The 25,854-nt window shown below is 40.2% G+C and overlaps 1 protein-coding gene across 1 annotated transcript in view; it reads right to left on the reverse strand.

The window, feature by feature from the left end:
- Positions 1–4,137: 4,137 nt before the first annotated feature.
- DTWD2 (DTW domain containing 2) overlaps positions 4,138–25,854 on the reverse strand; it is a 93,435-nt gene continuing 71,718 nt past the window's right edge. Inside the window, 2 exon segments of the mRNA XM_044446162.1 lie at positions 4,138–5,707; positions 10,289–10,417. Of these exon segments, the coding sequence (XP_044302097.1) occupies positions 5,537–5,707; positions 10,289–10,417 (300 nt within the window). The 3' untranslated portion in view covers positions 4,138–5,536.

Below are 25,854 nucleotides of genomic sequence, written 5' to 3' on the forward strand. Positions count from 1 at the left end.
AAGAGAGAACTAAAAAGCATGTGATGTGAAGATGTAGATCTTTTCAGTAGATTTTAAAGTATTGTCAACCAGAGGAAAAAAAATGAAAATAGTATGTATCATATACACTAAACATTGTAACAAGCAGGGCTTTTTTTGTCATAGAATTTACTGGAACGGTGTTCCAGGACCATTTTTCGATGGATTTTTCCAAGTGATTGTGAATTGCCCTGTTGGGTGTAGCAGATCAGCAGCAAAAATCATTAACATAGTGCCTGCGGGCTGCTTGTGTGTCGGCACTGATTGTTGGTGCTGATTGTGAGGGCACTGCTCAGCTTGGGATGCTGCTCAGCTTGGGATCGGTCATGTGGTTGCACACTGAGTGCTTACTGCCGGCAGTGACCATTGTGTAAAAGTGTGGCCCCAAGATGTGAGTTCCGGCACCTTTTTTTTTTTAACAAAAAAAACACTGGTAACAAGTTAGCAATATCAAGTAGACATAAAAGACTGAATTAGCAGAATTCAGAATTCATTAGAGTTTGAGATAGGGTGAAAAAAAAAAGATCTAACTACAGTATATGGTACATGGCAAAGAGATCAGTATCACTGTTATAGTACTCACCAAAATGAAAATATTGAGATTCCAAATATGCTTATTACATATTTGTAGAATCATAGTAGAGTGGGAAGAGGCCAGAGGGCCATCAGCTGCAACCTACTGCTCATGGCAGGACACCAACTTAAACCATTCATTTCAGAGAGCAGTCTGATTGTATCCTGAATCCCTCGAGTGTGTAAAAGCCCACAAATTCCCTGGGTCATTGGTTTCAATGACAGTCAAGACATTTTTCCTGATATGCAGCTGGAATCTAGGTTCCTGTAACCTGAGTTTGTTATTCCATGTCCTTCCTCTTTCTTTCAAGACATCCTTTCAAGTACTTGTAGAGTGCTATCATATTTCCCCCCCATCTTGTAGAGGCTAAATGTGCCCAGTTCTTTCCATCTCCCCTCAATGGGCTGTGTTTCTACTCCCTGGATAATCCTTGTTGCCTTTCTCTGAACTTTTTCCATGTGTGCATCTTTCTTAAACTGTGGTGTCAAGGGCTGGACACAGCACTCCAGATGAGGACTAATGCATGATGAGTAAAGGGGAACTAGTACTGCACATGATACTTCTATTAATGTAGTTTAAAACGCATTTGCTCTTTGTGCAGCCACATCACATTGTTGACTCATGTTCAACATGTGATCGACAATTGCAAAATCCGTCTCACTTGTTGAGCTAAGTATTCCCCATCTTTTAAATATGCATTTGGTTTCCTTTTCCTTGATGCAAAACTTGGTATTTGTCCCTATTGAAATTCATTCTGTTGTTTTCAGCCCAGCGTTCCAACCCATCAAGATCGCCTTGAATCTTCTTTCTGCCTTTCAGGGTATTAGTTATCCCACCCACTTTTGTGTCATCTGCAAATATGATAATTGTTCCCTGTACTTCCTCAACAAAACTACTAAGAAAAAAGTTGGAGAGCATTCGCTCAGACTGAACCCGCTGGTACCCACTTGTTACCTCTACCCAGCTTGAGAAGGTGCCATTGATAAGGTCGAGTCCGATTCTATAGCCAGCTGTGTTATGCTGTGTAATGTTCAAAAAGTAGAACAACTCTTTTGTATTAAGACAACATACAAAAGGTGCCAAAAAGATATCTTTTATGAATACAAAACATTAATTTTCAATAAAAATGCACGTAGGTTTATAAATGAAAAACTGTTTATTAATACTTATTTTCAATGATTTGTGAATTGGGGCACTAACTTTTCCTTTCTTCTTTAAAATTTAAAGAATAATGGTATTACATAATTTTATTAGTCTTCATAACAGTGATCATAACCTTCATAATAACAAAATAGGGATATACTGCTGCATCAATACATCTGAAATGAGGCATACTCTATCAAAGGAAGAATTTCCTTGATTTACTGTATATGCTTGAAGCCTAACTCACAGGAACAATTTCTTCAGTCAGAGTACATCTACAGTAAGAATGTTCTATGTGAGTGTTAACAGTTTTTACTTGCAACTTACATATATTCTCAATACTACTGATTTCATTTCTTTGTCTAGACAAAATACACAATTTATCTTTATCTAGACAATAGTACTGACATAGAACATTCTTTTTCTACTTGAATCACGTATTCACTTCCTGCTACAATATCCATTAACATGGTTTATAGAATTCCATTCTACAAAAAAGACATTAATAATCCAACTTCTGATATATGCGTAGTGTTGTTAAAGCAATTTTCAGCGAAGATAATGGCCATGATCCAACAAGATGAGTATAAAAAAATTGCACTGCCAACTGTGGAACTGTCCAAATCTGCTCAGAAAGTCATAGGAAAAACTGCAAAACCCATGGAACTGAGGTTTGCTGTATTAAATCAAAATTCCCATTGTTTCATACTTTCTAACTGCAGCTGAAGGAGTGAGGTAATAGAACTCTGGACCCAACAACTTACTCATTTCAATGTTGAAGGTTCGTTGAATTGGAGAAGAAGAGCAATGAGATGGACAGGGGTTAGCATAAGAAGGTTGAGAGGACATGGGCCAACTGGCTTGCACATTTTCTAACTTTCATGGGGATGGTTCAAGCAGATCTAGTTTGTAAGTGTGCAGTCTTAACTAGTATTGGGATGCAGCTCCGCAGAATCTGTCTCTCTTCAGTTTGTAGATTTCCTCTCATGCTTGGCCCCATCTTAGAATGTAAACTGAGCTGAAAGCAAGTCTGCAAAAGCTTACGGAACTCTGCTTGTGCAACCAACAACCTTCTTCTGCATCACAAGCAGCACAAACAAATGCTCTAAGTCACACACACACTGTTGTAGATGAAGAATGATGTTTACACAGCATCCATGCATGGCTCAATTCCATGTTGGCACTGTGCAAACACTTGGCCTGCTTGTCAGGAATTTGGACTCATGGACTTCCTTCTGAAGGCAGAATCTGCTTCTCAAGGCTGAGCTGCAGGTTCACTTAGATACCTCAGGATGGTTTTGGAGTATTATTCAAGAACTATTGGTGTAGTGAACCTTGGCCAAGGTGTTAGAGAAAGCTGGGCATCCTGCAATACTTGCTTTTTCTCAAATTTTTCCATGTTGTAGTGGCCATTTGAATTTGGGGTAGGAATCTCCAACATCTTTAATCTTCTTCTTTTTCCTGTATGCCACATCCCTGATCTGGATAACAGAATTGCCAGTGCCTGTTGTGGAACCAGCTGTTCAGATTTCTAGAGCTGGCCCTTATGGCCAGTCTGCATGTGGATTCAATGCCTGCTGTGATATGTGATCTTGGAGAAGTGAGGTGGCTGAGGCCATAATGCTTTCAGCCCCAGGTGTTGGTGCTTCATTGGGTGGGAGGAAATGTCATAGAGGGGAAGATCCTTCCATATCTGAAGGGGAAAACACATATATACCAGGCAAGGACAGATTTTGAGGCCGTTTAGATAGCTGAATACCTGGATCCCATAGTCTAATATGCTCCAATGGAGGTTGTGGAAGGCGGGTGGGGACCCTTGTAGACTAAATAGGAATGGGAAAAAGTTAATAGGGAAATTAGTTCAGTTCTCCAGAACAGGCAGGGAAGAATGCTGCCTCAGCCTGAAATTATTCCATCCAGGGGTGGAACTGTATAGGGCTGATGCCATTATTTTAATCAGACAGGTGAATGCCATCTCTCTGGGATGTTTATGGGGCTGCAGGATTTTCACCCTGGGCAGGTGTGTGTGTGGGGGGGGGGGGGCGGACAGAGACCAAAGCAGAGGTTTGGTTTCCTCCTGTGATGGGGATGCCCAGGAGCTGTCAGGGAATAGGTGTGGTGGGCACTCAAAGGCATGTTTATGGTGATGGGCAAGTCCGGAGACCTGGTACACATGGGTTTGCTTTTCCAACCAAACTGTCTCACCTACTCAGAGTTATGCAGCACCAAGCAGGAGTTCTGCAGGAAGGTTCCTTCTTGCATTCACATTTAGCATAGGAAAAGGAGCAGGTATTTAGCCCACCTTCTTTCCTGGCAGAGTAAATCAGTGGTTTTCAACTGCTGGTCCATGGGGCGGCGGGGGGGGGGGGATCCCAATCGCTGCAGACTGGGGCAGGGGCTGGCTGTGCTCCACCACCTCTTCCTTGGTTGGTGGGAGGTGCACTAGTGCCACCAGAGGCAGGCAGGGAGGGGAGAAATGGTTTGATGGGAGCTCACTGAGAGCCATGCTGCCCCCATTTTGGTATTTTGCTGTTTTGTTGGTATTTTTTGTTGCTCAGTTTCTGGTTGTTTTGGAGAATTTTCACTTTTTTTTGGTAATGTGTTTGAAAACTAATACATAGAATACTGTATTATATGCATGGTGTTTTTTGTTTCTGCCTCAGCAGTTCCTGAAGTGGCTTTCCTGTTTCTGCCGGTCCTCCACTGTGGAAAGGTTGAAAACCACTGGAATAAATTACCCAACAGATATGCCAGTTGCCTCTAAAACAGTCATCAGATTTCTGCACTTGGCCCTTGCAGATCCCAGGGTGGTGAGTCCAACAGAGTTAGATGAAGAGGCCCTAGTTCTACCCAAGTTTTAATGTCTGTGTCTTCCTTTGCATCTTCCCACCTCCCTCCCCCCTCTCCATCACAATACTGCCCATTAGCTCCACTAGGTTTTTTTTGGGATGACATTTATATTTCCACCATCGTTGCTGAAAATAGAACAAATACAGTATGTCTTCATTTTTTTCTTACACATTAAAACTTCCTGAAGCTAGTGTTAATCTAGAGTCACTATTTTGGTACACTACTGTTTTGCAGGAGTACAGTATAAAAGAAAACAAGTTCCTACATACCCAAGGATGCATAGTGGATGTGTGCCGGGCAGACGTGATTGGCTCAGATCCCTGGCTCATATACACCATGCATTTGGAGATGCACAACTCCCCTCTCAATATATATCTTTACAATATCAAATGAAATACGTGTACCGCTGTGCGGTTTAATGACTCTTGGCTGAGCTCTGTTCAGGACAAAACCTCCTTTCTTGTACTCAGTCTTACTAGCATGCTCTTACTGGAATCAGTCTTCTTCTGTTCTCAACATGAAGACTTACATTATACATCTGTTAAGCTAGCTCAAAATAAGAAATTAAAGGAAAAATGTTCAAACAATGCTTTCATTTCTATTTTTCCAACAAATCAAAACAAAATGCTTGAACGGGATTTTTGATTGCTCTAAATTACTGAATCCTCATCATTCAATTATAAAATTTATGTTCCTTATGCCAAACATTTCCCACAACAAAAATCAAAGAAATCAGACTGCATATTAAATGGGGGGGTGAGGAGACAATGCCTTTTGTTTATCCCTGATATAATTCAAAGATCCAAGCATTCTATTTTTGAATTATTCTTGAACTCCTAGGCACCCTGCCATTGGAGCTTAATCCATTATAAGAGATGGTTATTTGGATCAACAACCACTTCATTAGCTAAAAGGAATAAAGGTCTTTAATACTAAATCTATATGGCATTGCTAAATTTTAAAATTATTCACTAAAAGTTCCATTCTCCTGAGCTTGCGTTTATTTTTTGGCATTGGCTTGTCATATAAACCATTTTTAAGAAGATGCTCCTTGCTGTGATGGACTTGGGCACCATGCTGAAGTTGGAAAGAGCACAGGGCTTGAAGAGGACGGAGTACAGTCTGGGGAAAAAGGAGAAAGAGAGAATGCGTTCATACATAATGTTCAGATACTATTTCAGCTGCAGTTCACATAAGCCAGTAGTTGCACAAAGCGAATTACTGATACCTTGCTCCTGAACATATTTTCTTTAAAAGTCACATTGATTTCGGGGAAACTCACATTCAAGTAACTATGCTTAAGCTTGCAGACTTGGTTTTATTACATGTTTCAGTGAGACATTATGGTTTCTGAAATATCTGTCTTGCAGCAAAAGAATTCAGAGTACATTGTTTGAAACAGCTGCAGATCTCAGTCTCTTGCTGTACTCTGTTGTCACACTTTGAAGTCCCTGAACTGGTGTGAGTGAATGCCTCATCATTCTGATCCAGTATGCATGGTGAAACCACACTGAAAGTCTGGGTGGTTCATTCTCCCAAAACTCAGAATTCCAGGTTAGAACATCACAATAAACATCCCAGAAATTAAATGTCCAAGGTTGTTTATTGCAGTGGGAGCAGGCACATGTGGGGGAACCAGCATGCATGCTCATGGTCACTTGTCCTGTTAAACATGGGTTGTTGTGATGTGTGCGCCAGGTATTTAATTAATTTATTATATTTCTATCCCACCTTTCTCCCATTGTGGAACTCAAGGTACCTACATGTGGTTCCCAGGTGGTCTCCCCTCCACACTCAGACCAGCCCCAGACCCGCTTAGCTTCAACATGGTGGATGCCTTAAGTGCTTTCAGACCATACTCGGGGCCCATTTTATTAAAACGTAATTAGTGACTGAGAGCTGGTGTAACACAGCAGCTAAGAACTCACTGATCCAGATCTCATTTCTGTTTCACTAGATCAGCCTTCTCCAGGTGTACTGGACCACAACCTCTATCAGCCTGAACAACTAACAAGCAAAGATGAAGGTGACTGGAATTATAGCCAACATATAAACTGCACCAAGCTGGGGAAAGCTGCACTAGATTGTCGTAAACAAGCAAGCCACTGTCTTTCAGCCTCTCTCTCCATCAACAATATTTGATGCACGGGGTGGGAGGGTGGGTGGGGGACACACAGATTCACTATAAAAATTGCATAATACATGGAAAACGTTCTGCACATATGAAGTGCATGGACTGTATTCAGCCACATTAAAGCGCCAAGCAAACATTAGGTCTTATGATTTTTATATAAAGACAATTATTTCTGTGTTCTATGTGGTTTACACAACCAGCAGCTGCAATACACTTTTCAGCAGTGCTGAAAGTTTCAGGAAGCATGTAACATCTGACATGCTGAGAGGGTGATCCACAATGTGAGGATATTTATTCATTTATTATTAAACTTAAATTCTGCTATATTGGCCTTGAGTATTTGACAGTGTGCATGTGAGAGGAAGTGTATTCCTGAATTTTGGTATGGCATTTCAAATGATACTTTTTAAAACATGTGCACTTGAAAGCAGTAGAAAATAGAAATTCTATGAAAAGGTAATGCAAAAATGTCTGAGCATAAGCTTTTGTCAGAGAAAGGTTCAGAGGGCTTCCAGAGTAACATTTTAGCTAAGCAACAGTTATAGTGCTTAACATTCTCTTTCCTTCTCCTTTTGAAGTATTAATGATTTGCACAAGTGCACATGTAGCACAAGAGGTAATGTTTACGTAAGCTTAATTCCAAAACAATAGTATTGGCTTTTTGAATAGCACTACCAAGACAAACGGTAACCATGAGTAGCTATTACTGGGATTTGCTCTGCTGTCCTCCTAACTGGCAAACACAAATAGCTTGAGGAGTGGCTATCAGGTCATGAAACAGGTATCTTTACCAAAATGCTAAAACTGGTGATGGCTTCCTCCTAGGTTCACTTGGTGGTAAAGCCATATTTAGTGCCAATGAGATTTTATACAAGACATTCTAGCTTGTAACTCCCATCAGTCCTAGCCAGCAGAGCTAATGAAAAGGCTGTTGGAAACTGTAAGCCAAAACATTTGCAGGGCCACAAGTTGCCCACCCCTGCATTGAAGTTTATTTATTCTAAGATGCACAGGCAAATGAGTTTTACTATTCTTGGTTAGGATTGTCCCTTGAGTGATAACAATCCAGTGGCATTTGTAGCATTAGGTACAAAAGACCAAGTGCACAGAAGCCATTTCAGATTCTTGACAGAGTCTTCCATCACAGACCAGTGGGATCACTTACAAAGCAAAGGCTAATGTCTTATTGTTATTCTTTGACCTAGTAGAATAAACTTAAACTCTGGCGTTGTCATGTTCTAAATTCTTGTAATGACACTTGACAGTTTTAAGCTGATTAGTAGATTGAAATAACCCAGTGGGTCATACTTTGAGGCTGGAGGAGTGCTTCAAGTCATTGGGATGGATTTACAAATACCTTTTTAATCTTCAAGCTCACTTCAAGGGGTTGCTCAGGTCATCTTTGCAGAGTAGCTCAGGCAGACATGATTTCTATGTACGACTATTAATTGCTTAGTTAAAATTGGATTGGCAGTGCTGTATATTTCAGAGTTCAGCACTGATGCCTTTGCGCTGCAGAGTAACTGTTCAACCTATTTATAAATGTTTATGTATCTTGGGGCTAAGAAAGAAGATAATCACTACAGTATTGGTTAGATATGAAATATTACAATTTATAAGCAGCATGATGATTGAATCTTGGGATGCAAGTGCAGAGAGGATACACACTTCCGAAGTCTGATAAAATGCATTTTCATTCTGCTTCTCTGGGTAGCCTTTCTAAAGGATCAGGGACATAATTTGGTACAATACATCTGTGATTCATTTTAAAGTAGAGGTGCCCCCCCTGTAATGCTCCAGATATTGTTGAATGCCAACTCTGATTGGCCCCAGTCAGTGCAACGAATAGTCAGGGGTACTGGCAGTTGTGTCCAGATTGTAGTTCGTTACTCAGATTGAGTTCTCCACTCTGCCCCCACTGAATTCATGCATATGTTCAAGCAACATGGCAAGTAGAATCTATCCTAGACCGACATGTATACACTGGTAGCATTATTCATGCCTCTAGGGTTTTGTTTGCATTGGCATTTCTGGTCTAAATGCTTAGGTATTTATAATAAGCTGAGCACTTGCTTTTACAAGAATGGGACTAATATTACATTTTTTGACACTCAAGTCACTGCTAGTTCTATCAAAAACTACTGTCTTTTAAGTTCTTTAAAAAAAAAAACAAGAAAGAAAGAAATCATCCTACTGGGATGTGCACAATATTCATATTTGTTCAGAGGGTTCCTGAGCAGTATTTACTTTTTACCAGATATGTGTCATATTTTTACCAAGCCTCACTCATTATATCATACGAATCCAAAAGTGAACATTCAATATGTCATGTGTTTGGAATATTGTCAGATTATGCAACAAGAGCCAATTTGTAGAACACCTCGTTAAATATGAGAACTTCTTTTTCTTTGTAAGGTCTGACTTGGATGACCAAGGCCTTTTTGAAAGCTTCTTCAATGCTGTAATTGTCAGAGATCTCCCCGGTCTGTGGTGGTTGCATCCTATGGCTTGACTCAGAGAAGCAGCCAACCTAAAAGCTGCCAGAACAGTGCAGTGGTGCCGATGGTTCAACAGTCCCAGAGAAACAGCAGAACACCGCATGGAGATGCAATGTTAGTGGTGTGATAACTTCGGTGTGTTTGCAGCACTTAGGGCTATCTTCCAAAGGACCACTCGGAACTTGTTAGATTGCTTATACCTGGCCCACTTTATAGAGGAATGGCAGCGTGGGCAGTATCTACAATGCAGCCCTCTCCAAGACAGATGAAACACAAAAAATGCCAGTCAATTGCCACATCTCACAGATTTACAAAATGGGACATTGAGGGCCATACACCTTTGCAAAGGAATGTGTGATCCGGTGACCACAAATAAAGAAAAAAATAAAGAGAAATACCAGCAAGGAAAGAAGGGAGATAGAAAAGAATAGACATAAGAAAGGAAGTAACCTCGGCCAACAAATGTCATTAACAATGAGAGAAGGTTTTTATAAGACAGCCACAGCCACAATGGCAGGCAAAGAGGGACTGGGGGAACAGCCAGGAGCCAGCTAAAGACATGTGCATCAGGACAGCAGGGCAATGGTTCCTGCTGGAAAAGTTTCCTGAATTAACATCTGCACAAGTGCAGAGCACGTACGTGTGTGTGTGTGTGTGTGTGTGTGTGTGTGTGTGTGTGTGTGTGAGATGCACAGCGACTACAAAGCAATTACCACTAGAAGCCAAGAAAACAGATTTCACAGCAGCTGAAGTTTCTGCCACACTGGAAGAACAGCATGCATTGTGAAGAGGAACTTCTCTCACAGGGATGAAGTATGCCATGATAAAAGAGGAGTTGCAAAAGTATTTCTTAACCTACATTGAAGTGTTGTCAAAATAGGATATAGAAGGAAGGGTAAGAATCTTAGGAAAACATTGCTTCTTCCTTCTGTTAAAATTTCCTGAAGGTAATCAATTGTAATTTTGAAATTAACAGGATTATTTTTAAAATAGGATTTGGTCCTTAGCTGATAAATACTGCTCTCACCCTATTATTCCATTAGCAGACTAAATGACTTTAAAATTACTTACCTCTTTAATGCTATCATTTTTTTCCATGATGGCAAGGGCAATGGCTGCACATTCAAGTGTGGACAGGCACATATTTGTTGGCTGTGTTCGGATGACATACTGGCTTGAAAGACTAGTTCTCAATTGCACCTAAAAGCAACAACAATCATTCCAACAATACTTAAAATAAGTTTATAATACAAACAATCTATTTATACAAATATCTCCTTAAAACATGTAGCACATTGATTTTTTAGTAGTTGGTGGTCATCATAAGCATATATTGAAGGGCCATATTCTGTATTAATAAAAATTATGAAATCTAAAAGTATTTGCTATGTATTAATAGCCCTTTAAAATATTTATTTATTAAATGGAAAAGCAAATCAATTTTAGAATGAATCTTGTTTCTATACTTGGGATTACCTTTATTAGATGTTGTATTTCACAGTTAAAAGATTTTAAAAATCATTATCCCAAGTTGGTAGCAGAGATTCACATTATATTTGAGAATATTCCTGATTAATTTAAAATACTGTGTTGGCATTTTATTTAATTAGAATTATAAAATGTTTTGTAAATGAAAATTAATATAAGGAGCTAAAGCAAACTATAAAATAGACTTTACGGCATTTGTTGCAGAGCTTTAATTTCAGCTTATAAACTTGTTTGAAACTGATTAATTGGCTGTGTGTAAAGAGTAAGCACTTTACGTTATCACACATGTTAAGCATTTTTCAAGAAACGCAAATGTCATTCAACCATTAGTTTATGTGTTTTATCAGCTGCAAAGGCTTTTATTGCATTTATAAACAGCTGCTAAAAATGACAAAGTATCCTTTGTGACAGTATTTAGGCATTATTCATTAGGATTCTTCAATCTCAGACAGAACCTGAATAATGTTGAGTAGCTTTGGAAACAAGTGAAAATAGAACAACCTCCTAATACACAAAATGAAACAGAACAACTCTGAAGTGTCAGAGCTGCACAAAAAAGCTTTACCTTTGCAGATATTCTTTATATATCATGGGGAAATTCTAAATTGTATGAATTTTGTTAAAGAAAACCCACAACTCAAGAAAAAAAGTAACACACTATATGACTAAGATTTCTAAGCACATACCATGGTGGAGAAATACCTGGTGCACAGGTAGGGCACTAGATAAAGGCATTGAATCCTACCTAATTATACTGGGACGCCTTCCTACTCAATAGCTGCTCAATTTCATGAAGGGAGGAAGGGGGAGAACTGAGCATTTGGGCAGTGAGAATTTAGCTTTGAAAGAGTAGATTTTCCTACACCTAAATTCATTGACGGCCCCAATCTAGTAATAGTAAATCTAAGATGCAAAATGTGAAACAGCTGTATAATCACATGCATCTAACTGACCTGGAATCCACCTTTGAGCTATACTGCAGCATTTTGTTCAGGAAGTGTGTCTGGCCATCTTAAAAAAATTGCTAACTGGCTTAGCAACAATTCCAGCAGCAAAGATTTATTTCCCCCTAAGAATACAAGCACTAATAGTAAATCACTGTCTCAGGTTTATGATTGATTTACTAATTTAATTTTTAGCTCTTGCACAGATATAGCATATTTTCCCTTGGAGATTAGCTTATTCTTTTCCCTTGGCTGTACTTTGAAACATGAAAAAATTGGTTCACTTTCTGTGTATGATCAACACCATGAAGCAAATAGAGGTGACAAAGCCTGGCTTTAGTTTGATTTTCAATTTCAAAAAGAATGATCTGGAAATAATACTTAAAGAACGGGCTTCTCAGGCCCCATCAGACATTTGACAAGGTTCATAGCTGAGCAGGCAAAATCAACAACAGTTTGCACAAAAATAATTCTGAAAAAATACCCAAAGCAGAGTGCTTGTTCAGCAGCAGGAAAACAAAGTTAAAGACTATGCCACAGTTCACACTTAAAAATACAATATTTCCAGAAAAACTGAAACTTCAGTTGTTACCAGATTGATTTGTAATTTGTGACATATGATGGCTTTAGGTAAATCAGATAGTGGCTGAGTTTGTAAGAGACCAAAGGGAACTTTTTATCAAGCGCCACTGGTTTGTCATGCAAAACAAATTCCAGTTGCTAACCACTGATTCTTATTGTGGATGCCAATCATGGTAAGACCAATTGCTTCTTGAATAGGTTGTCTGACATAAAATGGATTGTTATGATGCACAAATCGAGACTACACAACCCATTCTGAGCTGTTTGGCAAGAATGGCAAAATCCCCTTGCCACTCTTTGTCAAGCAGCTAGCCAATAAGTACAACCAACTGTACTTGACCTTTTTATTTAAGTACAAGACCTTTTTAATTAAATGCTATTTTAACTATTAATGGTATATTTGTTGATTTCAAATTGACCAGGCTGTGTCCACTATTTTATTTTATGTATTTTAATTATTTGATGTTTTTTTTTTGTATTTTATGCGGGATTTTATGATTGTAAGCCACGACAAGGCTCATGCAATGGGGCGGCATATAAGTTGTTTAAATAAATAAATAATAAATAAAATGATCTTCCATGTGCTGCTACAGTGAGCTAGGAGGGTTTGCAGGCTGGTGTGGGGCAGGTGGGTTGGGATGGAGTTGAATCCCTTGTGAGTTGGCCAACCCATCCCATCTCCACCACTCTCCATCTCAATCATTAGCCCTTTCAGCCCACAGCGGTGGGCTGGCTGACTCATGAATCAGCTGCCCCACTCACTCACAGCTGTGCTCGGGCCCTGGCTGGAAGCTACAAGCTACATGGGGTAACTCCAGGTTCTGCTGAGGGAGGGAGGGGTACCACCTTATTAACTTTCTCCACTCCACCCTTTGAAGCCAGACAGACACAGATTTTATAATGAAACCACTCCATCCTCTTGATTACTTTAGTTGCCCTTTTCAGCACTTTTTCCAACTCTACTGTACCCTTTTTTAGGTGTAGTTACCAAAACTGAAAGCAGTATTATTTATTTCATTTTTATACTGCCCAGTAGCAGAGGTTCTCTGGGCAGTTAACCAAAGTATTTCATGTGTGCTTGGACAACAGTTTTGTACAAGGACAGTATGAAAGTGGCAGTTTTATTTTTCATCCGAAAAGGATAGTATAATTCGAAGTAGAAATGTACAATCCAAGTTTTTCTTTTTTACAAAAGCTATAAGCCAAAGTGGGTTAACATTATCAATTATAGAATCTGAATGAGTGATTAGAACAAAACAAAATGATTCACAAAATATGCCTTATGTGTATGTTAATTTAATATATTTTAAAGTGAATGAGGAGAACATTTAAAATTTCTTGCTGCAAATGTGCTGCCATTTTTCTGTAACCATCATCTTTATCTATAGCTGCTACTCAGTGCATTTTTGCAAATGGATCAGCAGAGCATATGACGGATATTTTACTTAATGCACACATTATAATTTTATAGTTAGCCAGTAAGACATATTACTAGTAAATGATTATCTTGAGAGCAGAACTTTCTTTCTGCAAAATCAGGATTTGAGTGTCATTCATTGTACTAAATCTATCTTCACAAAGCAGCTTGTTGCCTAATCATTCATTAGCAGATTAATCACACAGTCTTATGCTGACTTTCTCTTTGTGAAATATTAAAATATCATGTCTACATAATAACAACTGTGTGTCAATTAGAATGAAAGGATATTTTTAAAAGGTAAACTGCTTATCCAGCAAGAAATCCAGCCCCTCCTTAAATCAGATGTCTCAAATATAGCTATGCAAGGTCTTCATATTCCTTGTTTGGATGGAACTGCATAGCGCTACTTTTCACTGACATCAGTGAGACTGGAACTGAGATGAAACCAGTGTTAAAGCAGGTAAAGCTTGCAGAATAAAATTCTTAAGTATTGCTTATAAAGAAATGCTGAGTAGCTAAGAGTTCAGAATTCAGTTCTAAATCTACTTTCCTTGAAGACAGGTAGAACTCAATGGCTATTTCTTCTGAATAAATATGGTTAGAATCAAAAGGGTTTTTGTGACAAAGGAAGTCTCAGATCTCTCATATGTTACATGCACTGAAGGCTGGGATCCACCTACAATTTCTGTTTTTCATTCACTATTCCCTTGATAGGATGCTCACTAGGCCTAGCTTTTCTTTCTCTGGGGAGTGTGCCAAAGTCTATGCCTGACCATCTTCCAGAAAAGATTTAATATTTCATTCCGGGAGATATTGTATTATTAAAGCTAAGTGCTTGATTATTCTATTCTATTGCATTATTATTAATAGCTATCAAAATAGCACAAAATGCCAAAGGCTAGAGCAAAATACAGAAAACCAAAAAGCCGAAATTTCATACTATAACATAGCTTTATCAGAACAGTAACTTACATCACAAGTCAACCACATTATTTACGTGCCAATTAATGCCTGCTCTCCATTTCTAAGTTCAGTGTGCTTAGCTCCAGGCTTTACAGTGCTTCTGGACGATGCTCAACACGCAGCTTTGCCAAGTCTCCAAACAGAAACAATTCCATAAGAATAGACCAGCTATCAGGGACACCATGGTATGTGTCCTTTGTGGCCTCACTTCACAGAATAAATTAAAAATATTTCTCAGTTCGTGGGAAACACGCAACCTGCCCATCCCTTCCTTTCCTAGGTAAAGAGTTGTCCCTGGATATTCTAAATGGCAGCACCTGCTCTTGTGCACCTGCTATTCTAAATGGCTCACCTGCCTCTATCGGGCTTGCACATGGCTGGCACTGCACTTACTGTACTGTCAGAAAAGAACCATGGGGCCAACAAAGCTATTTCTTTGGCTCCACAAGACAAAGATGCAGCTCCATAGCTCTCTCTTGGAATGTTTGTTTGCATAGTAGTATTATCAACCTGCCTTGGCTCCCTCAATTCTTTGTACTTTTAAAGCTTGCAAATAGATGGGGTGAGGATAAGTTAGGCATGTTAGTTCCAGACCTAGAAAGTGTATGCCATACTGTACTGGAAATAGTGAGTTTTTCTGTTTTTTCAGACCAAACCTGCAGATGGACTTTTGCCCTCTTCCAGCGGTGGAGGAGGGACCGCAGGGGTGCAATGAACATAGTAGGAGCAGACTAGGGTGGAAATGTGAGGCTGAACAGGTGGGTGGGACACCCGTAGATGGGGTATCTCTTCAACATGAATACCACTTTATTATTCTGTAAGATGAAGCAGGAGAAGGAAAGGAGATGAACAACTGCATGCTTTCTTTCACAGCAACTGTATAAAATAAGTATTTTAGAAATCCAATGATGGTGTGAGCCCCACCTTTATATACCAAGTGGGGTAGGGGGCAGAGGTCCCACCAAAACACCTCTCCCAACAACAGGCCCCACATAAGTGTAGAGTCCATATATGTGATGCACAGAAACCACAAAGAAGAACTCAAGGGCCTTGGACGTATAAATCTGGGCACACTGAGAGTATTAATTCTTATCTTAATGTTATTTTCTTCATAGGCCTTCATTTTCAGTTTTTGTCACAGCTGTGTTCAGTAACATTTAGTGTTGAATTTTTAACAGAATAAGCAGGGGAATATCATGAACATATTTGTGGGATTAAGTGACATGCAAAGGCTCAGAAAACAATAAATTCAACAGCACATGTGAACAGCATGCACAGTTTTCTTGGGAAAAAAGACATTTTGAACTAGTTCAGGTATGACCTATTAGTCGGTGTGGTCCAAATCATAAAAAAGATAGCTGTGAATGGTCAAATATCATCCTGCAAAATATCTTCCTCAAGGTGGATAGAAATAAGTATTTCCTCCTGCTTTTATGCTCTATAGATCTACTCTCTACTCAACTTACCTCTTGACAGAAAAAGAAATGCACAGCTAAAGTGAGTTTCAGCCCACTGTTGAAATTTACATCAAGAACATAAATAAGTTAGCCACTTCAAACATCCTGGCTTTAATTTAAAGTGACATTTTAAGAGCTTCAAGTTTTCCCATTCTACAGGGAATATCTGCCATGCAACTATTGGGAAGGGATAGCTAGAAAAAGTAAATTGATGTCACAGGACCTTTCTCTCTCCCCACCTCCATTTTTGCATGCTTGCCTATGCGTAGGTAATCACACTACTTTTAAAGCATGCTATAAGATATTTACAGAGTTGTTTGGAAAATAAGTGCATCTTATGCATTATCTGGACCACACTTAAGCATCTCTATGACGTTTCAGCAGCCGTGAAGAAATCCTCTTATTACATTTCCATTTCCACTTTGGCTGTAAATCCATTTCCCCGTAATTTCTTACATGATTGCTACTATCAAGGTTGGGAATCTCATTTTTCTCATGTGATTAAATTTATTTCTTTACAGTTGGATGCTGTCATTTAGACTACACCTTGTATTAGGGCTTGGTACACTGCACAAGAGGATCAATGAGAAATATTCTGCTCCAAAAATTATGGAACAGAGAAGATTATCAGCAAACAGCTGGGAAGCATAAGGTGGCTTACCTGAAGAAACTCATATTAAACTAAGTAATAATAAACAAAGAATTCAGACCTATACAACGAAAAACATGGGCAGAGATAGCCTATAGTCCTGCTGTGCTGGGTGAGGTGAGGACTGCAGCAAGGCTAACTGAGGTAATCATGATCCTATGCATGCATGGCAGTGGAATCAAGAGCACAATAACACCAGTGGAAACAAAAGCAAAATGTAACATCAACCACTGCTTTCACAGCATTCCTGGAGAGTCAGATGCTGCACAAATCAACATGCATAAAGTGGCTACAACAGACTACAGTGCCTTTCTCTTTCCGAGCTACCAGGAAACTGAAGTGGGCAGCTTGTGTGGATGATCCTAAGGCTCCCCAGGTGAATGGTTTTGAGACCTACCATGAGAAGAATATACCCACACAGGCAATTTCCATAGCACCACACATAGCATGGTTGTTTTTCTGAACAAGAATTGTATGGGTTCAAGCACAAGCATGAACAGAACAGAAAACTGACAGCGGAAATATTGTGAGGTGCCCATTAGCTCAGCAAAAAAGAGCAATGCAACAAGAAGCCAAGAATGAGTTCAAATCCCTCCCTGGGAGATGAGCGTGTATTTCTACAAAGGAAAGCACACCTTTTGCAGGACCTTGATAGGAACAATGACTGGAGGAAGAGGGGAGAAGATGCTGCACAACTAGAGGCCAAGTATTTTGCAAAGCCCTGAACATACAGACATATGGGCATTTTGAAGGGAAATAGGATATTTCTAGCCGCTCAGAGGTAGCAGAGAGATGGTCCTGAAATCAATTACTGACAGTAGTATCACAGGGGAAAGGGCTGGGAAGAGATATATGCCTTTGACCCATCCATCAATGAGAGGCAATAACCTTGTTTTAATAACTGACCCACTCATGCCCTGTGTCACCTTTCATTTTGCCCAGGCCTTTGCATTATATCCACTCACACATACAAAAAGGATTTGATTGATTGCTAGAAGGTCCTGGCTCTCAGCTCACCTCCAAATCTCCATTTTATACAGTCCAAATACTGGCTTTGTCACCTCAATAGCAGTTATATTGGAGGGATGGGAAGATGAGATTTGAGGCCTATTCCCTTAACTTTGTTAATACTACAGCAGCAAGATTTATTTATTTATTTATTTAAAGTTTTTGTATGCCGTCCCCATTGCTACACAGCCTCGGGACGGCTCACAACACAAATAAATAAAACAAATAGAATTACAATTACAATTAAAACTTGGAAACACACTGGCTGCATAATTAAAATGATAAATATTAAAGATTATTTAATAATAAATAATTTTAATAATAATTTTAAAGATTATTAAAATACTGTTTGAATAAAAAGGTCTTGGCCTGGCGCCGAAAAACAAATAACGACGGTGCCAGGTGGATCTCTCTGGGGAGCGCATTCCACAGATGGGGCGCCACCACAGAGAAGGCCCTCTTCCAGGTACTTTGCTTCCTGATATCTCTTACGGAAGGCTCCCGGAGGAGAGCCCCTGCTGCTGATCTCAAGGGGCGGGAGGGCAAATATGGCTGCAGGCGTTCCTTCAAGTATCCGGGTCAAAGCCGTTAAGGGCTTTATAAGTAATTACCAACACCTTGAATTGAGCCCGGACTTTGATGGGAAGCCAGTGAAGCTGGTAGAGGACTGGGGTTATATGAGAATAATGCCCAGTCCTCGTCAGCAACCTGGCTACTCTATTTTGCACCATCTGAAGTATCTGGACTGTCTTCAAGGGCAGCCCCACATAGAGCACGTTACAGAAATCCAACCGGGAAGTAACCAGTGCATGCGTCACTGTTGCTAGGCAGTTGTCTTCCAGGTAGGGACGCAGCTGATGGATCAGCCAAAGCTGATGGAAAGCGCTCCTTTGCCACTGCCGACCCTTGAGCTTCCAAAGTCAGCTCTGGGTCGAGGAGCACTCCCAAGCTGCGGACCCTGTCCTTTAGAGGGAGTGTAACCCTATTCAGGACAAGATCCAAGTCACCTACCCAAGAGTTCGAACCACCTACCAGCAGGACCTCCATCTTGTCTGGATTGAGCTTCAATTTATTGGCCCTCATCCAGCCCATTACTTCGGCCAGGCACCGGTTCAGTACAGCCACTGCCTCACCTGGATTGGTTGAAAAAGAAAGTAAAAGCTGGGTATCATCAGCGTACTGGTGATTCCGCAGCCCACACCTCCGGATGACCTCTCCCAGCGGTTTCATGTAGATGTTGAAGAGCAAGGGGGACAGAATAGACCCCTGCGGAACTCCATGGCATAACTGCCATGGTGCAGAGGTAAAGTCCCCCAGCACCACCTTCTGAAATAAGCCGTTGAGGTAGGAGCGGAACCACTGCCAAGCAGAGCTTCCTACTCCCAGCCCCCTTAGCCTATCCAGAAGGATACCATGGTCGATGGTATCAAAAGCTGCTGAGAGGTCCAGGAGAACCAACAGGGATGCACTCCCCCTGTCTCTCCCCCTGCACAGGTCATCATACAGGGTGACCAAGGCAGATTCCGTACCATACCCAGACTGAAATAGGTCCAGATAATCAGTCTCATCCAAGAGAGCTTGGAGTTGTCCCGCCACCACCCGCTCCAGCACCTTGCCCAAAAACAGGATGTTGGCCTCTGGTCTATAATTGACAGCCATCTCTGGATCCAGGGACACCTTCTTTAGGACTGGCCTGACCACCACCTCCTTTAGAGGGGCAGGCACCCGGCTATCCTTCAAAGAGGTGTTGATGACCTCCCGTGTTTGGCTTTGGATAGTAGCCACGATGGGCAGGGGTCCAGTACACAGGTGGTGGTACATACTTGTCCAAGCACCTTGTCCATGTCATTAGGCTGCAAAAACTGAAACTCATCCAACAATGTGTGACCAGACGGTAACATTGGCACCTCCCCTAAGGAATCTGAGTCACTAGTGGAGTCCAGCTCGTGACAAATCTGAGCGACTTTCTCCTTGAAGTGCTGGGCAAAGTCGTCACAGCGGGTTATCGAGGGTGGTACAGGATCTTTCTTGGGGCCTGGCTGTATCAGCCCCTGTACCACCCGAAAAAGTTCCGCTGGACAGCACTGTGAGGAGGCAATGGAAGTGGAGAAGAATTTCTTCTTCGCTGCCCTCACCGCCACAGCATAGGCCCGATAATGGGCTCTTAAGTGTGTTTGGTCAGATTCATCCCATGATTTCCTCCACCTACGCTCTAGCCATCTCCCAACCTGCTTCATCGCCCGTAATTCAGGTGTCTACCAAGGGGATGAACGGGCTCTGCCCGGTGGGACAGGACACTTAGGAGATTATGGGCAAAGCTGAAGGTCCTCTGTCTTAAGGGGGTGCCATGACTGGAAACTCTTTGCTCAGTTTCCTAGTGGAGAGTCTGATGTGGGACACAACTGAAAGGTGGTGCTGGTTCCTATCTGCTAATCATCAGAAGAAAAGTGACACAGCTGAAAGAGGCACAGATTTTGTTAAACAGCATCAGCTCAAACCACATAAAAGCGTCATGGGCTTGTCATATTTTCAACCCCGCTGCGCCTTTGGAAGCTGTTTGATAGAGAAAAGGTAATGGATCCAATTTTCCCCACCGCCATATCTCCAGGATTGAGAACAGTGCCCTGGTTAAACATTTACTTTTAACATAGTAGCTGTATTAATACAGAGAAGGCAACCCTACAAACGGTTCTGAAGGGTCAGGACAGGGGACAGGAGGAACAGCACAATGCCTCAGTGCATGGAAGTGAGAGATCTAATGCTGAAACTACCAGCCCACTACAATCACTAGAGGAATTTTCTTTCTGTTGCCTTATACCCTGAAAAATACCAGGGCAAGTATCAGCTCCCCTTCTCAGGGGGTACTGTGATAAAAGACCAGCTTCTCCTTTTAAAGACAGGAAATCAGGTTGTATACTTCTATTCCAGCAAATTGGATCATATAATTAGAAAGTCTGATGGTTCAATTTCATGCATAGAATTGGGGAGTGCCTATGTGGAATTGGGGAGTGCCTATGTAAATGACCCAGACATGTCTAGCTAGTCCAAAATATGGAAGTAAGGAAGGGACTGGGCAATATGTTCACACTGCTCTGATGTTCTGTGAACTGCACTGGTTCCAATCCATTTCTGGGCCCAGTTAAAAGGGCTGATATTAAATTATCAAGTCCCAAGCAACTTGGGGAAAGGTTACTTGAAGAAATATCTCTTTCTGTATATACTTTTTGGACCTTAATATCTTTTTTAAAGGGCCTTCTCCAGGTGTCCCCAGCAAATGAGATGCAATGGTTTTTTTTTTTTTTCCAGTGGTGGCATCCAAGTGATGGAATACATTTTTCAAAAAAGCTTACCTTCTCCTATGCTTTATCAAACCGTATTTTAGGTATTTGTATTTGTGGGTTTGTTTTGGGTTTTTTGTGAACTGCCTATACACAAACATAATAAATACATACTTAGGTAAGTATGTTGGACCTTACTCTACCCTCTAACTTTTTTTCTTTTCATTTCAACAACCAGATGGTCACCCCTATTCTTTGTCCTACAGATATCAGTGATTTAGGCTCAATAGGTCCATCAAATACCATTAAACTGGGCTCATTTTAAAGAAGCTTTCTTCAGCCAAAATGTCATTTTTAAATATAAACAATAGGTTACTGAAAAATATTTATACTGAATTGTTATTGTACTTGTGAAATTCAGTGTTAATGAGCTAGTAAAATAAAGAAGTAACATTTTAAGCTTCGGTTCATGCATTAGAATAGTGGAAAGGCAGGCTCTTGAAAAGGCTCCTCATATTACCTTTTTGCTCTGCATATATTTCAGAAATGAATGTCAGGCAACGGATCAATATTTTATGCAGTGCTATTCTTTTAATAATTAATGGACAAGGAAAGTGCTGCAAGGAAATGCAGGCACTGAGCAGAATAAGGATCTCAAGACAGGGTCATGAAATGAAGAAAGAAAATGTAATTATGCACATTGCCAGATCTATTTAATTTTACTTGTAAATATTAGGTTTGATGAAAAGGCAAGTTATACCTGTGTGTTAAAGGTGACTAACTGCCTGTGTTTCCATTTCCTTAAGTTATTGGTTAATGATATGGAGTGTTTGTTGACCTGTGAGAGTGAATGAAGTGATGTAGGGCAACATTTATAAAACAAAACACATTGGTAAGAAACCTACTTAAACAGGCATTTCAGAATTAAAGATGCAATCTAATGCCTGTAAATGCTCCAGTAGACAGGACTGCTGAATAACCGTTTACTTGCTAATTTTGATCTACAAAAATAGGAAGAGTAGGTTGAAATAAATATGATGAACCTGGTGAGCACAGCTGTGAATTAAGAAAGGAAATCAAAACACACATACAAAATGGAAGGAAAGCAGTCGTTGAAGGAAGAAAAGAAATGGAAGGCAAGAAACAAATGCCAAGCTCCAGGGGCAGAGGGAGGAATCGCCAATGTATAGATCAGGAGAAGAGCAAAAGACAGAGGCTCTCCTTGGCATTTGCTCTAAGGCCCTGCCAATAAAGAAACCATATGGCAAAGCTGACTAGAACCTGGATACACAACAGAGTAACTGCCTGCCTGCCAGCCACACCCAGTAACAGGGGAGAAGAGCAGTTCACATTGATTTCAGTGAACACAGTCATGAGAGAAGATGCACAATCATGGCACACACACAAATAAGAGCAAACAAATGGGACTTGCACCAAAATGTTCCAGTTTAGGGCCTTCCTAAAATGAGTGCTCCTTTTCAGAATCCTAGCCACTTTCCGTTCGGTCAGGGCCTTCGAATTCCTCACCCCGTCCCATTTTTATTTTCCAACACTCTTACACTGCACAGTTACTGAGCATGCTCAGTACACACTAGGTTGCTGTTTTTGAGGGGGATTACCTCCTTAGCTTAAAAAAAGTTTTCTGTGAACTTTTGCAAACCTAAGGGTTTTCCCCAGGATGCTGATACTGTTTTAAGTGGTCCTGGTTTGGCTATAATCCTGTCAGCTCTCACTACCTGAGTTGGTTATGAGAAAGAATGATTGATGAAGCAATAGGAATGGTTACCAAATTTGCTGGGTTTATTGTTTCACAGAGTGTAGGAAAGCAACATGGTGATGTCGCAGAAGTTGTCAACACTCAGTCTTGCTTTGCAAGATGAACTGCACCGTAGCTGAATGGTGTTCCATTCCTCAATACATACTTGCTTCTAAATGCATATTTTTCTTTGTATTTCATTAGTATGTATTAGTACTACAAATCAAAATTATCCAAGTAATATGAGAAAACTGATATCTGCAAAATGTTTTTAACTATACACAATACCCTCATGATGGCACCTCCTGATTCTGAACTGAATTATGAAAAGTATTGAGAAATACTAAAGATAAAAGGTAAATTACTCCAAAAGGCAGTCTTCCTCTTCCTCTTTTTAAAGGCATTTAAGACAATAATTACACAACCAACATTTAGAGCTTATTATTCTGTGGTGCAATATATTATTTTTATATAAAAAGTACCAAACATTGTGCTAGATGCTGCAGGATAAAGAAAAACAGACAAATTCCTTAAAGTTAGTCTAAATGACACAGGGAATGAATAGCAGGAGTAAGAAAGGGAATATGATTAACATAATTAAAACTGCACTGTAATGTGGATAGAACCTCTTATCAATTGCCAGCTTTTATTTTCTTATCAGCTAAAACACACCATTTTTTATTCTTTCTTGGTCCTTGTATTACATTCTAAACCATTCCTTCCAAATTTGCCAGAGATGATAAAGTTCTGAAGCAAATAGAGGCAACACATACACATGCATAAGCTGATTTATATTTGGTGGGCAAAACACAGTGGAAAGACTGCTTTTTGCAGTGCACAATCCCCTCCATCCCCCATGAAAACCTGAGCATGTGCCAGTGCACATCTCCTACTCCTGTAGTTGGATCAGGGCAAACAACTTTAGATCAGAGACATGGGCACTGATCTAATGTGCCCAAGCTTTACAAACTGAAGGAAAATTCCTGGCCTTCCTTGATCTGTTTCAACAAACCTCTCTCATTTGCCAAAGCAGCACATGCCACCTTCCAAAGCACCCCCATGTGTTGTCTTTTGTTTACTTGGCAGTGGGTAGGCAGGCAGGGAGGAGGGTGAAAGGAGCTCTTGGGAGATGGGCAGGAAGAGGGTGCTCAGCTGGCAGCACATTTCTGAACCCAAACCAGATTGGCTGGGACATTTTTGTGGTATGTCCAATTCTTTTCCGGCAAAAGCAGAAATCTCAGGCCAATACAAGGAAATCTTTGGAAGATTCACCTATTTTAAGTTTAGATACAGAAAATATAGTTTAGAATATGTTCATTCTAGGTAACAGTTTATTTAAAATCAGAACACTTCTTATTTCTGAGTTAATATAGGATTTAAATCAAATGCTTCCTAGTTCAGAGGCTCATATATCTTAGATTATATAGTCTTCCGATTATATCTGTAAAATAAACAAAAAGTATGAATCATTCAACTTCATGTAAGTGTTCCAAGGAATAATCCTCTGATTCATAACTAGATTTTCTCTTATCCGAACCACCACTAAGAAACTGGTATTAACCACTAAAATAAAGCTCCCAGTATGCAGCTTTTTATTCACTAGCACAATTAAGCCTAATTTTCATTAGTGCTCTGAGAGAGTTCTTAACAGTTATGTAGGGTACAAACTGTATTAGCTGGTGAGTAGCTTTTATCATGTGTGTTTCATCATTGTTATTTATTTGCATCTGCTATATGGTATGGCAATATGGATTGGGGGAGGGGGGTTCCCCACACATGTTTAGACCAACCAAAAAAAAAAAAAGGAAAGTATGGTATATGCACTTTGAATACTCTCTAGAGCTAGAGTTGCAAAATCACCATCTTTTTAGTGACAGCTAGTGCTCTTAGCCCACCTATGCACTGACTGTATTTTGTTTTATGTAGCCTCTAAAATATGGAGCAAACCTTTGCCTTTTTCCAAAATGGCTTTTGCTTCTCATTTTAGCATCATTATTATCAACGTTCACAACGTATCAGCAATATTTACAGAGTGGCACAATGTACCTGACACAATGTATCCCGAAAGAATCATAATCTAAATTTGAAAAGGACAGAAAAAGGCACAACAGTGGGGAACAAATAATAAAAGAACTGAAGTTCCTGAGAATATGCCACATCCTGTACCTCATGTCAAGGCTGCTACAGTTTTTTAAAAACACTTTAAATTCCTCTGACAAAAACAAGATACATTACTATCAAAAACGGGAGGACCACCAACACAATCACAAGCTTTGCTGACTGAGAAAGCAGAAACAGCAAGAAGATTAAAGGATTGCCATGATGTCATGAAGCAACCAATTTCACAATACAACTTGAATTACTAATTAATGCAATTTTGTGTATGTTAGAGAGGAAAAGGGATAAGGAAAATTATTGAAGGAATCCTGCCAAAGGGGAAGTGGTGGCACAGTGGCTTAATGATGCTGTAGGCCAGAAGTGGTCAGCGCTCCAGTGGCTCGAGGCCAGTCTCTGCCTGACAGACCTAGCTCCTAACCAACCTAACAGTTTGAAAGTATGTAATGCGAAAAGATAAATAGGGACTATCTTGGTGGGAAGGTAACAGCACTCCGTGATGCCATGCTGGCCACATGACCACTGGATCATCTTTGGACAGTGCTGACTCACGGCCTTGGAAATGGAGGTGAGCACTGTCCCATATTAGCCTCTGGCTAAGCGGAGGAAAATCAACAGGAACTCCTCCCACCCTGCCAAATCTGTTTTCCTAAAATAGACCAAAGGGACACAAAAACATAGTTCCAAGGAATTACACTTTTGTTTGAAGCCAACCATGGCCATAAATCGAATCAGAGATGTATTTCATAGGTCAGTCATCACACTGTAATGGAAAGAACGTATTTCTTTTTTTTAATTCTATCCCATTCTGCATCAAAATATAAAAAGGGAGGTTTCTATTCTTTTATTGTAAGTAGATCATACAATAATCCTTTTTTAGCAAACGAGAAAACAAGCTGTAGCAAGATTGAGAACATGAACCTATGTATCAGAATAGGGTCTGTCTGATAAGTGATTTTGCCCTTATTTATGCTAAG

This window comes from Varanus komodoensis, unplaced genomic scaffold (genome assembly GCF_004798865.1).
Source record: "Varanus komodoensis strain SLA01 unplaced genomic scaffold, ASM479886v1 scaffold5, whole genome shotgun sequence".
Classification (NCBI taxonomy): domain Eukaryota; kingdom Metazoa; phylum Chordata; class Lepidosauria; order Squamata; family Varanidae; genus Varanus; species Varanus komodoensis.